The sequence below is a fragment of the Cryptomeria japonica genome, chromosome 3 (genome assembly GCF_030272615.1).
Source record: "Cryptomeria japonica chromosome 3, Sugi_1.0, whole genome shotgun sequence".
Classification (NCBI taxonomy): domain Eukaryota; kingdom Viridiplantae; phylum Streptophyta; class Pinopsida; order Cupressales; family Cupressaceae; genus Cryptomeria; species Cryptomeria japonica.
Window position 1 is genome coordinate 639,518,283 of NC_081407.1, and position 15,277 is coordinate 639,533,559.

The window sequence follows — 15,277 nt, forward strand, 5'->3', positions numbered from 1 at the left end:
ATGCAACTAGAGAGAGGCATACAAGTCGGAATCTTCTAGAAGATTCCTTGCTTGATGACTAGGTGTCATCCTAGTGGACCTCTTCTTTTTTGTTGCAAATCCATATTAGGGTTATTTTAGGGCAGTGTTGGAAAGATCTTGGCCCTTGATTCTAAATGAATCTTGGCCATTCATTTCATTTGAGAATACAAATCATTGAAGCTTGGTGGTTTTGTTTAGATGTTGTACGCATTTGTGATTCTAATTACCTCCAAAATTTATTGTATAAGTTAGATTAGAATTTGTTTCAAGTATTTTAGATTGGATGAAAGAAGTGTTGAATGCATTTGAATGAGATTCGTATAATCCATACCACTAGCTTCTTACTGATTATAAGTTTGCCTTGTGTGGTCAACTGGAAATTGAATTCAACTTAACTTCAATGATTGCATGTCCATCGATATGCATTGCCTTGATGGTATTGATGTCAATGGTGATAATTTGAACATCTCTAACGCTACCTTATATGATTGCCCTAAGCATGTGTTGAATTTTCCATTGATGGTGAAACCTTGCCTAATTGAATTTCATTGAATCATTCACGTCTTGCATTCTAGGTTTTAGGATAGAATTACTAAACCCTCATCCTTTTGAATTTTATTTGAAAATCATTGTTAGATTAGATCAAGAGCTATAATTGCAAAATCATTCAAAGTCATTGGCAACCAATTCCCATTCATGAATAAGCTTAACAAGTCCGAACAATTGCGTAAGTCTCCAAGTGACAAAAGCAAATCACATCAGCCATTGAGTTACCCGCATGTCAATAACTGACTGTAGAAACCTTGGAATCATCTTAGTTGATCAAATATTTAGCATCTGAGGTGATTTTGTTCAAGACAGGGTAAAATAATTTCGTATTTTATTCTGTGTTTGATCGTGCATAAAAACAAATTAACAAGTAGTAATAGAACCATGCCCTTGAGTCACCATGTCACGGTACCACCATTCATGAGCCACACCCTCTAGATGTAAGCTAACAAAATTAATTGCTTCCTTTACATAGGATTCAATGAGATGTAGGTATCCAACTTCTACAACCATGCGATAGTTGTATAATTATTCAATCCATAATGAGTGGGTATAGTGAACTTCTGTAAGAACCTTAAAAGGTCCTCAACTAAGACAACTGACGTTCAACTGAACCTGTTGCGTTTCAAGTGTGTTCTTTGCAAATTTGTAACAGCAAATATAATCTTGACAAACTTAAGCACAAAAAGCAACTATAGGGAAACACTAGAAATCAATTCTAATTCAGTAATAAACTGATCAAACCCTTATTGCATGTATTCAACCTTTATTTACCCTCAATACATAAACAAACAATAAAAGATAGGAACTGAAAAATACCAAGAATTTTTGGAAACCCTTATTTCTTCCTTGCTGGTCATACACAGTCCATTATGACAGCATGTTATAACTCACTCCAGACTGACCCAAACAGCTTGCATGGTAGCTCAATGGATGACTCTAGGCTAGGCGCACCTTCTCCTTATTTTATTTTTTTTTTGGGATCCTTCCAACATGCAAATCACAGCCCCTTAGGTGATTGGCGCTACTCCCCAGGCAGCCGTACAGCCATCAAAAAATATCTCCTTTGGGTATCTTTGTTTCCTTGTTTGCTGCAGCAACAAAATACTGATAAATAACGGTGCCTCTCTGACTAATAAGCACAAACTTGGTCCCTGAATGAAACCAACTGTAAGAGCAAGATCAACTGATATTTCACAGCCTCTGATACTATTGTACAAGAATCCCACATTTCCCTGTACCGATACCTCTGATCACTGCAGAAGAATCTTCTGTTGAAACCCTTGGCCAAAACTCCTCTCAAAGCTCCAAACAAAAATATCAAAACTTAGCATAATGAAAAGAAGACCTAAAATCTTCGTTAATCTTCTCCATTTAGGGTTGGCGCGATTCCCAAGAAAGGTGCGATTTGGCCTTTAATGATGTTTTAACTTTTATTATTTATTTTTGACTATTGAAGTGTCAAAAATAAATCATCTTCCATTTAATATAAAAATTGGCCCCATCTGATGAGAAATAGACCCTCACTTAAGTTATAACTTAAAGTGAATTTTTAAAACATTAAAACATTAAAGTTCGCCATTTAATATTTAATTAAAAATAATTAAATATTAATATCTCTCTAAGTATTCATCAAAAATGCCTGTCGTCTGAACTGGAGACTGCCAAACCATAATTTGTCCTTGCCCAACCTATTGGCTATAAATAGCAGGAGTGCTAAAAATAGAAAGTATCTCAAATGGATTCCTGGAGACCTCAAACGAAGACCAGACCTAGAGTGCTTGCTCTGAAGGTGGTGAATCAAACTCTGGAGGACCCTCTACCCAATCTCATCAGCCTACGAGGGTCAGTGATAGGCCAATCTACTCAGCTGATAGATGTCAACTAGAAGGGGACATCACAGTCCGCCCCTCCCGAAATTGCTTGTCCTCAAGCAATCTCAACTCCGGATGCTGTAAAATCTCCTCGCTCTCCCAAGTAGCATCCTCTACTGGCAAATCCTTCCATTTCACCAGGTATTCTGTGATAGTTCGTCTCCTGAAATTCCTCTCCCTGAACTCAATGATAGCCTCAGGTACGAGTATCAACTTTCCCTCATTATCCATGGGTGGTAAGACCGTGGAAGGAACAATACGGTGTCCCAACGCCTTTTTGAGACGTGACACATGAAACACATTGTGTACTCTGCTATTTGCCAGTAAATCCAACTCATAAGCCACCTCACCTATACGCCTGGTTACTCTGAAAGGGCCATAATATTGAGGCTTGAGCTTCTCTGCTCCACTCCTTCTGAGAGTAGACTGTCGATAAGGCTGCAACATCAAATACACCATGTCTCCTACCTCAAATGACCTCTCTGTCCTCTTCTGATCAGCATATTGTTTTTGTTGATTTTGTGCCTTGGCTATATTTTCCTTAAGAGTCTTCACAATGTCCTGACTCTCTTGTATCATGTCTCCCGCACTAGGCACCCTACTGTCACTCAGCAATAAGTCAATGAAACTGGGAGGTTCATACCCGTACAGTGTTGTAAATGGAGTCATCTGAATGGACATGTGGTGAGTGGTATTTTAACAGTACTCACAGAGGTAAATCCACTTCACCCACACCTTTTGCTGCCCTGAAATATAGTTCCTAAGGTATCCCTCCACCCATTTGTTAACTATCTCAGTCTGGCCATCAATCTGAGGGTGGTAACTGGTGCTCGGTGTAAGATCGGTCCCACAGAGTCTGAAAAGTTCCTTCCAAAAGTGGCTCAAAAACCGCGTGTCCCTATCACTAACAATAGTCCGAGGCAACCCATGTAATTTGAATACCTCTCTGAAGAATAACTCTGCTACCTGAATAGTTGAATAAGTGGTGGTGATCGGATAGAAGTGAGCATACTTCGTCAAACGATCCACAACCACAAATATGCAATCACGTCCCTGTGCTCTCGGTAACCCTGTGATGAAATCCATAGACAAACATTCCCACTTCCTGTCAGGAATTGGAAGTGGCTGAAGTAAACCAGCAGGGTATGTATGCTCCTGTTTATTCTGCTGACAAACAGGGCACTCTCTAACATACTGTAGAACATCCGCCTTGAGCCCTTTCCACGTGAAGCACTCACGCACCTGTCTGTAGGTTTTGAAAAACCCAGGATGTCTTGCTATCGGTTCATCATGACGGAACCGCAGTACCCTACTCAACTCTGATCCTGAGATCAAGTACACTCTCCCCTTGTAAATGATCAATTCATTTACAACTGTATACCTGCTGTCCACTACTGACCCCTCTATCACACCTGCAGCCCAGCTATCTTTGACGTACTCGGCCACTATAATATGCCGCCAATCCTCTGCTATTTGGACCATAGAATTCAGGTGGGGACGACGTGACAAGGCATCTGCAACTACATTCTGTGTGCCTTTGATATAGGAAATATCAAAGTTGTAAGCCTAAAGTTTGCTGACCCACTTTTGTTGCCTGTCATTTAAGTCACGCTGCCCAAGGAAATGTCTCAAACTATTGTGGTCAGTCTTAATGCAGAACTTGCTGCCCACTAAGAACTGTCTAAACTTGGCCAGTGCATGCATTATGGCCAACATTTCCTTATCATAAATGTTGTAAATTCTCTCAGGTCCACAGAGTTTCCTACTCTCATAAGCAATAGGGTGCTTGTCCTGCATAAGCACCGCCCCAATGCCCTCACCAGAGGCATCACATTGTAACTCAAATGATTTCGAGAAGTCAGTGTAGCAAGTACTGGACATGAAGTCATGAGCTCCTTGAACCTCTCAAAACACTCCTGGGCCTCAGGAGTCCATAAGAAGGCACCCTTTTTCATCAAGTCTGTCAAAGGTGCCGCATGGCGCGAATAACCGTTAACAAAACGGCGGTAGAAACCACATAGGCCCAAGAACGCACGCAACTGAGTGAGGTTCACTGGAGTAGGCCAATCTACAATAGCACAGATCTTCTCGGGATCCATCCGCACTCCCTCTGCACTGATAATATGGCCCAAGTACAATAACTCAGTCATTCCAAGGTCACATTTGGATTCCTTGGCATACAAGGACTCCCTGCTCAGAATGCTCAAAACTATATCTAGGTGACTGAGGTGTTCCTCCCAAGTACGACTGTAAACCAATATATCATCAAAGAACACCAATACTGATTTCCTCAACTGATGTCTGAAGACTTTGTTCATTGTGGACTGGAAAGTAGCAGAAGCATTGGTTAGCCCAAATGGCATAACCACAAACTCAAAATGTCCATAATGACAACGAAAAGCAGTCTTCTCAATATCCTGCTCACGAACACTGATCTGGTGATAGCCTGATCTCAAATCAATCTTTGAAAAATAACAGGCCCCATGTTATTCATCTATGAGCTCATCAATACACGGGATGGGATATCTGTTTTTGATTGTCCGCTTATTAAGGACCCTGTAATCAATACACATCCGCAATGTGCCATCCTTCTTCTTCACCAAAACAACTGAAGAAGCAAAGGGGGACTTACTAGGCCGAATATGTCCTATGGCCAAAAGCTCCTGTATGGTTTTCTCTATTTCATCTTTCAGGCGCTTCAGATGTCTATATGGAGTAATCATCACTGGCTTCGCTCCCTCCTCTAGCTCAATGATGTGCCCAAAACCCCTATCTGGCGGCCTCTTGGATGGTATGTCACTGAAAACCTTGCTATGTTTGGTTCTCAGTATCTAAATGTCCGGATGATATTCAACTTTTTGAGCATCCTGCTGTATGGGCATGATCATACACTCTGCTGCCCACTCAGTCTGATCATGGCGTACGAGCCTCTCCATCTGCCTGAGTGTAATCATTCTGAAATTGCTGTCCTTAATCGTTTTCAGCACATGTGTTTTCTCATCAATGGTGAAAGACATCTCCATCTCCTGCAAGTCAAGTGTAAATTTGCCTAGTTCATGCAACCACTTCATACCAAGGACCAAATCTGTGTCTCCCATCTGAACCGCATAGAAATCAATCTTGAATTCATAATTGTTTACACGTAATGGGAGTTGTGTGATCATCCTATTACACTTTAAAGTGTAACCATCTGCCACCGTCACACAAATGCCCTCAAACTCCTCTGTTTGGATTCCTCTCTTCTCCACCAACCTGGCATCAATAAAGTTATGTGTGGCTCCGGTATCCAGCAGTGTAATAACTTTCTGACCAGCAAGTACTCCTCTCATTCTAAATGACCCTTCCTGCTGAATACTCGTGAGAAGTGCCTCCTTAAGGTGCTCATCACCTTCTGCATCCATTTTGTCGAGTCTCGAAGGACCCTATGTGTCATCTTCAGCCTCTAAATTCTCATAACCAGCAGGCTGACCTTCGTGATCAGATTCAGAATCTTCATAATATGCCCACATTACTCTGTTTGCCTTGCCCTTAGGCCTCAAAGGACAGTCATGGTTGGCATCATATGGACCTTTGCAATAAAAACAGAGTTTCTTTTGCCTTAAATCGTTAAGTGTCTCCCGATCTAAGGGAGGGGCTGCTGGCTTTGGCTTGTAATCATTTCTAAAGTCTGATTTTTCTTTCCCTTTGCTGAAATTCCTATTATCTTTGAAAGATGTTGACCCTTTTGTCCCAAATTTATTTTGAGTGGTTGTCACATCCATACTCCGTACCTTTTTAATGGCAAGTAGAAGTGTTGGGGGATCAAATGCCTTTACCCAGCCTCTCAAAGGCTCCATGAGTCCCTCTATAAACAAAACTACTAATCGCTGATTTGACATGTTATTTACCATGCATGCCAGCTTCAAAAACTCTAAAACATACACCTCCAAGTTCCCTGTTTGTTTCAGCTGTGCTAACTCCCAAAAGTATGACTCAGGGTCTTTCTTATCAAACCTCTCTACTAACGAATCAGCGAACTCCTGGTAGGTGGTAATCTCATCATGTTGGAGAGTGATGAGTCCATTACGCCACCACTCATGTGCAGTACCGTCCAAGTGTAAGGTTACAAACTTAATTGCATCCCTTTCAATCATGGGTCTCAGTGTGAAGTATGTATACAGTTTATGGATCCAAGATCTAGCTGTAACTGCACCGCTGCCATCATAATAAGGTAGGGTGAGCTTGCTTGTGGCAAACTCAAGATCTCTATGTTGGAAACGAGGCCTCCTCTCTTGCCTGTTTCTCTCTACCTCCCGTTTTTGCCTCATGAACAGATCAAAATTCAGATTCTGCCTCACATCAGGTGGAAGAAGACTCCACTCATCATGTACCGTCATAACATTATCAACAGAGACAGGTTCTGCCTCAGCTCTGGCAACATCCTCAGGTTCTTCTGCCAAGAAATTTGGCCTTGAAGGCCTGTCAACTGTGCGTGAAGCTACCCTGTGAGGTCTAGGAATATTGGCTACACTCCTATTGTCCTCTGGTTCTTGATTGTTTCGGTTTGGAGGATTCATAAGCTCCATCATGGTGGTGAGTGCCTGTAAAGCCTGAGCAACTTGTTGCTGCCCAGTGGCCATAGTCCTAAAGAATTCTCTTGTCTCCTCATCCTCAGCTCTGTGACCTCTGGTTGGATTGCCTGTATGCCTTTCACCCATGGTATTTGACTGCCTATTAAAACTCTATTCTCCTTCACGAAAGGCTTTGTTGCGTGTGTAATACCTATGTGAACCCGTTTCCTGCGACTGCATGTAATTGCTAAACCCTTAGGATGGCAAGATTTAGCTCTGATACCACTATAAGAACCTTAAAAGGTCCTCAACTGAGACAACTGACGTTTAACTGAACCTGTTGCGTTTCAAGTGTGTTCTTTGCAAATTTGTAACAGCAAATATAATCTTGACAAACTTAAGCACAAAAAGCAACTATAGGGAAATGCTAGAAATCAATTCTAATTCAGTAATAAACTGATCAAACCCTTATTGCATGTATTCAACCTTTATTTACCCTCAATACATAAACAAACAATAAAAGATAGGAACTGAAAAATACCAAGAATTTTTGGAAACCCTTATTTCTTCCTTGCTGGTCATACACAGTCCATTATGACAGCATGCTATAACTCACTTCAGACTGACCCAAATAGCTTGCATGGTAGCTCAATGGATGACTCTAGGCTAGGCGCACCTTCTCCTTATTTTATTTATTTTTTTGGATCCTTCCAACATGCAAATCGCAGCCCCTTAGGTGATTGGGGCTACTCCCCAGGCAACCGTACAGCCATCAAAAAATATCTCCTTTGGGTATCTTTGTTTCCTTGTTTGTTGCAGCAACAAAATACTGATAAATAACGGTGCCTCTCTAACTAATAAGCACAGACTTGGTCCCTGAATGAAACCAACTGTAAGAGCAAGATCAACTGATATTTCACAGCCTCTGATGCTGTTGTACAAGTATCCCACGTTTCCCTGTACCGATACCTCTGATCACTGTTTTCTTCCATTTAGGGTTGGCGCGATTCCCAAGAAAGGTGCGATTTGGCCTTTAATGATGTTTTAACTTTTATTATTTATTTTTGACTATTGAAGTGTCAAATATAAATCATCTTCCATTTAATATAAACACTGGCCCCATCTGATGAGAAATAGACCCTCACTTAAGTTATAACTTAAAGTGACTTTTTAAAACATCAAAAAATTAAAGTTCGCCATTTAATATTTAATTAAAAATAATTAAATATTAATATCTCTCTAAGTATTCATCAGAAATGCCTACCGTCTGAACTGGAGACTGCCAAACCATAATCTGTCCTTGCCCAACCTACTGGCTATAAATAGCAGGACTACTAAAAATAGAAAGTATCTCAAACGGACACCTGGAGACCTCAAACGAAGACCAAACCTAGAGTGCTTGCTTTGAAGGTGGTGAATCAAACTCTGGAGGACCCTCTACCCAACCTCATCAGCCAAAGAGGGTCAGTGATAGGCTAATCTACTCAGCTGACAGATGTCAACTAGAAGGGGACATCACAACTTCCCCAACCAATGTTGTGTCTCTTTTGGGCTGATCCAAATGATCTCTCCTTCCCCTTCTATGCCCACTCCTTTTTTTCATCTCATAGTACTCAATGAAAACCATGTCATGATGGATTGTTGGACTTATACCTTGCCATCCCATCCTCTTGTCTTGAGGATAATTGCTACTCTTCTTTAAAATGATCCTCTTCTTCTATTTGCAAAAATTTCATAAGAGGATTAATTGATACTTTATCACAAGTTGAGTCCACAAAATTTTGGTTGGGTTACCAACACTTCGTTGTTGATTCATTCCTCAAGTTTGAACTATTCTACCGTGGATTCTCTCATAGAACAATGCAATTCCTTGGTCAGCTCCCCCTATTTTCATCTCTAATGATTTCCTGAATGTTTACTTCTTCATTTCAGTAGCCCATGGCTACTTTTTTTCCTCCCTTTGCTGATATATGATTTCCCTATCATTCCCTTGCATGAATCTCCATCACAAACTAATAATTGGTGTAACACCTACCCAATAATCACTAACAAAATATGGTAATTAATGAGAATAGAAAATTTAATCTAGAGTCAAGAGTCAAATACTAGACTATATTTTTTCCTTTCTATATATAAAATGATTCTACAATCATTATAATTTGTACAAATCCATTTACCTTACTTTGGCATAACTACAAACTCAATCATTATATGTTACAAATACAAGAAAACACACTTTGAAACCAAATGACATATGCAACCAATCAAATGAGAGGAGCCATTCTTCTCATAAAATTTCAAAGATATTGTATTGTAAATGACAAATACAAAACAATTAGTAAGAGTCGTCTACTCATCTCAATCAATAAGATGAGATAAACAGTAAGTTATCATTTGCATTACTGAATCTTTATCGTTTCCTTTTTGTAACTTGAAGTGAGAGAGAGAGAGAGAGAGAGAGAGAGCATCATTGCAATGATATCCACCCTACCACAAAGCATTAGCTTCATCGTGCTACTCCATTGGAGAAGCCCGACCCACCACAAAGAATCTAGAAGTATGTGGCCAACATGCATGAAGGAATCTAGTTTACTGTGAGTTATTGGCAATTAGCATACCTATATGCTCATGCATCACATATCTAATACATTTGTCCATTGTTAATTTATCATGGAAGAGATCGTAAATCTAACAGGTAATGCATGTATGCATGGAAATAAATGGCATTCAATGTTCAAAGCATAACATATCTCAATCATTTCACAATGATGCTTTGACATTCTATAGGATGAATAAATAGTAACCCAAAGACAAAACCCATATTGGCATTGGTTCAATAATATAATTTCAAGGTAATGAAATTTATTAAATAGTACACCACGAAGGCTACTCCATAACCCACATGTTCCTCAAATCCACTGACTACTAGGTGATTTAGAAAACAAGGTTCTTACTTGTTAATTTCCAAGTCTAATTAAAGGAAACCCTTTTAGAATACAATGAAAGGTTACTGAATTCAACCATATTTATCATAGTATACTCATTAATGATTGAAGATAATAATCACTAAATTTGTATATTAGAACCATAGAAATCAATTCACAACTTCAATCTACCATTTGCAGTAGCAAGGACAAATTTACCTTCTTTCATATCTTGGCATTCTCTAGACATCCTGATGATGGATCACAGAGTGTGATCCAAAACGTTGATGCAAAAAAAGTCACACAATCAAATCTAGAAGCAGCTATAGAAATTTTAAAAGGTCATAACTTACTAATAGCAAATTTCCACAATCCATGAAAATGTTGCTTGTATGATTACACAATCAAATCCATAAGCATACAAGCAATAGGTCATAACTTTTATGTCCCCTAACCAACTTCAATATGTTTCAGAAAGGAAAAAGGGCAAAGAGAAAAAAAAAAAAAAAAAAAAGAATTTTGCAAGAAACTAAAACACATGCGAGCAATTTTCTCTACAACACAGCTCACTAGATTTACCCAAAACAATAGTTCGACCATATGATAGTTTGAACTACGTTTATATTTATACATACAATTTGGAAATGGTCTTATAAATTCAGCTAGGCATAGACATATTTGGGATTGCTCCTTAAACATTAAATTATTTAATAATTTAATGAGCAATTGAAATTATCCAATATATAGCCACATGATAGAATTTTGGGTTTGGAAGGAGGATGAGGAGGATTTATAGTAACAAACAATAGAGTTATGCTTTCAGACTACAATCAAGAAGTACTAAAAAAAATACGATCACCATTCCACCACTCACCTAGTTCATGAACAAAATTGGTAAACAATCACTTTATTTTCAAATACTTTGATCATTTAATTAGTTGATCTTTAAGAAAAGCCAAATAATAAAGTCAAGCCATGAAAATGCTTAGTTAATTTTATTTAGCAATCAATACTCAAATTTTCAAGGAGCAATTTTTAGAGTTAGTGGTCCCATGATTTTAAGCAAATGTCAAAATATAAAGATTTCACCTTGTCAATTTGAAAAAAACAAATAATCTATGATCCATGATATTTCGAAAATGATGATGACGGGATGGTAGGAAATGCATTTTGGGGATGGCAGTTTGAGAACCATTTTTGGGGGGCAGTAAGGGGATATATATATAGATATATAGAAAGAAAAAGAGAGATACCTAAATTTATACAAGTTAATAGACAATAGTATAACAACAACAATATAACATTGACACTATTAAAATGGTGATGGACGATGTCAATGAATGTCTGCATGTCAACCACATTCCAAGAAGAAATTGTTTGACTGCATTCCTCATACAACACCACACTATACCATACTATGGCCAATGCACCTTTAATCTCTTTTGCAACTTGACTCTAATACCATATTGAAATTTTTTAAGTTTGAGGCTTTTTTGAACAATGAAAACAGAAATCATATTATTGTTAGTGTTTTATGTAACTTGTATCATTAGCAACGAATTTGAATCATCATATATTTATTGTTGTTATACAATTGTTGTTGTCACCATTGTCATAATCAATTTTGTTGTTGAATATTGCTATTGTTGATGGATAGTGTCAGTCGGATCCTTGGTACCAACTCTTTACCATCAAATGCGTGAAGGACCTTTTGGTCTTGCACATTTAATTCAAAGTTTGAATTCTATAATGCCGATATTTTATTTATACTAGCAGATTAATAAAACAGTTTATTAATATATCTAACTAATACCGAACTCACCTTAACAAAGAGACGTGTTGGTTAAGCATTGAGGAAAGACATGATGTTTGGGAAGTACCGACTTTGAAGAAGTCATGTTGTTTGATATTGATATATAATTCAATCTGCCACACATTCCAACAGGACGATTTAATATATACAATTATCAGATCATATACGATAAGCAGATTGAAGCAGATCGAATTGTCAGACCTTCAGTGGATCGGATTCATCCTACAGCAGATCAACCTCCTTCATCCGCAGATTATGCAATATATTCAAGTCAGATCGAAGATCATCATTCATTCTTCTGCAGTCCGAGAATCCTACAAGAGTTTGGATTATATCACAACAGTCTAGAATGATTGACTTATTCATATAGCTTCAAGAAGAGAAGCAATCTTGTAAAATCATATCCTTATTTGACAAATATAATCCGAGACATTCACTGCTGGGTTTTTCACCTTCTAGGGGAAGGTTTTCCCAGGATATATTCTGTGCATTTATGTTTGACTTACTGTCTGATCATTAAAATTTAACAGCTATCATGATATATTTATTGTTGTTTATTATAATGTTGCCATGATATATTTTACACTCTTGTTTAATGTAATGAACAATTTTATTTTTTAAATATAATAAAATTTTGCCTTGCCATGAGGGATGTCTAGTTGTCCCTAGGGCAGTTGAGGGGTATATCAAACATCTTCAACAATCTCAAACATAGCCAAATGTTCTTGTGGTGTTTCTTATTTTTGCAACACGTTTCAAAAACATTTCAAAGATTTGAAGATTGGGGATGGCAAGTGAACATCTAATACAGTTCCCCCATAACTAAAACATCATTAGGGATGGGGGGATTTTAGGGCAAGGATGTGTCCCCATGGAACATAGCAAATAATTGAAAGTGAAATTTGGATGGAAAGATAAAAGAGAAAGAAAGGAAATATGTACAATTATATGACATAATTTTATGCTGAGAGGCGTAATAGTGGCAACAATAGGAGGTCAGCAGATCCGTGTACATAAAAAGAACTACTTGGCATTCCAACAGTTACAACTCATAAATATATTATTATTATTTAAGATGCATGATTCATCATGCAATGGCTGCATATTTTCAACTCTCTTATTTATTTCTAGATGAAATTTCAATCTCTAAATTGTAACAACTCCAATATTACAGAAGAAAATTTCAAATTTATCTTTTGTGCTAATTGAAAATTTACACAAAACCAAATGTGCTATTAAGGCCACCATTAGAGAAACCAACATTCTAGGAGAAGATTATAAATCATCCTTTCTCTCTAGTTATTAATATTATATGAAATCTCATGTTCTTTAAAAATTAATATCAAACAATCAATTAAATAGTAACATAGAATCACTCAACAATAGATTTTCTTTCAAACTTAGCATTCATTATCCAGAGGTATATGAAACCACATGTTATTAGAGCCACCATTAGAGAAAACAGCATTATAAGAGAAGATTATAAGGTACATGGAAACACGTGCTATTAAGGCCACCATTAAAGAAGCCAACATTTTAAGAAAATATTATAAAGTATCTTTGTGTTTGGCTAAAGTACATATGAAATCGCATTTTTAAAAATAATAACAAAAATATAATAAGTAGCAGCATGGAATCACTTTATAATTGATTTTCTTTCAAACTTAATATGAGGTACTTATTTTCCTCTTTGTAAACTATTCAAATTCACCCATAAACCAAAGGTAGAAACAATTATAGAGAGCTTTAAAATAAAAAACCAAAAACATGAAATAAGGAACCCAAAGTACCATTCTGGTGAGGGATTTCAACCGTGCGACAATGTCCACTTCTGCTGCTTCGGCTTCCACATTATGGCCGGAAATCACAAATGCAGACTTGCAGCGCCCACTAATTTCATTGAAATTTGTTTCCAGAGACTCTTGTTCGTTTTGGCAACCAGCATTTCCATCTTTGGCTTCGGGCTTCAATGAACTGCCGAACAAATCCGGGTTGCCCTGGGCAAAACCAGAAACGGCCTCTAAGCTCTTCATTTTTTTGGTAGACTTTTCACCCTTTTTCTTCCTTTCGCGGCCCTGATTCCTTTTGAAGTGCTTCTCACAGCGAGTGCGGCCACTCATGGCAGGGGCACCGCACCTCCATCCTCTTCCGTCTGACCGTCTACAACGGAGATCATCTTTAACTACTTCCACTTCTGCTTCTCTGTGCGTACTCATATGACCACCCTTTTCACCAAATTCAGAAAAAGAAAACCCTTCCTCTAATGGTTCTCAGTGCCCACTAAAATGTGCTTTCACCACTGCTCTTGTTAATTCTGGAAACACACCCACATATATAGAGAGAGAGTGCGACGTTTCTTTTTTAAAGCCACCCTAGCATTAGAAGAAAGTGTTTTTGAGTAACCAGGTTGACGGCTGATTTTAATAATATCCCTCCATGGGTTGTGGAATATGACGGCGAAATGACAGCTTGCAGTTACCGACAGGTAAACCCTTCGAATGCACTCTTTTCAATGATGGGTATTCCTTCACTGAATTTGTGTGAAGAGGTTGGAGAGATTGATCTACTTTTGTAAATTGTTTTTTATTATTATTTTTAAATGATTGGTTGATGAGATTGATTTAATTTTGTAAGGGTGAAAATGTTTATATGTAGGTAGTTAGTTGTCATCTTGTTCTTTGGGGATATCTATTGTATTCATTTATTTAATTTTAGTAATATTTTTCTTTATTATATTATTTTGAATTGTTGCATAAAATTTCTATAATCTATTTTTAATTTTTACATATTTTTCTTTTTCATTATTAGTCTATACAAATATAAAATGTAAATTTTCAAAAACAAAAAACAACTTATTACATCATCCTTTCTCATTAAGCAAAGGATAAAGCAAAGGATAAGACAACAAGATGGATTGCATGTTCTAATATTTTAATTCATTAATATGATACATGCTTACTTCATTTCACCTTCGCTTTAACTTTTTTTCTCCCCCTCATTTTTTCTTGCTTCGCAATTTTAATGCAACATAGTTATATTATTAGTATTTTCCATTAAGCAATAGTATTGCAATGAAATTTGTTTCTATGCTTAAATGCTATTAAAAATATTTATTTAAATTGAAAATAAAATTAATTCATAAAGAAAGAAAAATGGCGAGCCAAATGAGAAAAGGCAGGGCAGACACGGATGACGAAAACCCCAATTCAGTGAAGTATGCGAAGAAACCCTAATCGATGTCACAGTAGAGGTTGAAGACAACATCAACATCATGCGTGATCAAGCTATCATATGTCGATTCTTCAGCCTTAGGGCATCCAGAGAGGAAATTAAGAAATGGATATGGGAGGTGTGGCAAGTGGATGTTTTTATCAAACTTTTGCCGAAACCATTCAGCATGACAGTATTCACTGACGGGGCAAATAAACAAAGGTTCGTAAATGGTGGATTATGGAAAATGAAAGGTGTGCCCCTATATATTCAACAATGGTGTGAGAACTTTTATCCATCTAAGCTTCATCCCACGAACCACTGTTAGAAGGTAAA

The 15,277-nt window shown here is 37.6% G+C and overlaps 1 protein-coding gene across 2 annotated transcripts in view; it reads right to left on the reverse strand.

The window, feature by feature from the left end:
- Positions 1-14,279, reverse strand: part of LOC131050148 (uncharacterized) — a 79,777-nt gene extending 65,498 nt beyond the window's left edge. The window contains exon 1 of one of the 2 annotated variants that reach the window (XM_057984332.2): positions 13,522-14,279. In XM_057984332.2, the coding sequence (XP_057840315.1) occupies positions 13,522-13,947 (426 nt within the window). In that variant the 5' untranslated portion in view covers positions 13,948-14,279. The remainder of the gene's footprint in view (positions 1-13,521) is intronic. The other variant, XM_057984324.2, reaches the window with a different exon arrangement.
- Positions 14,280-15,277: the final 998 nt, after the last annotated feature.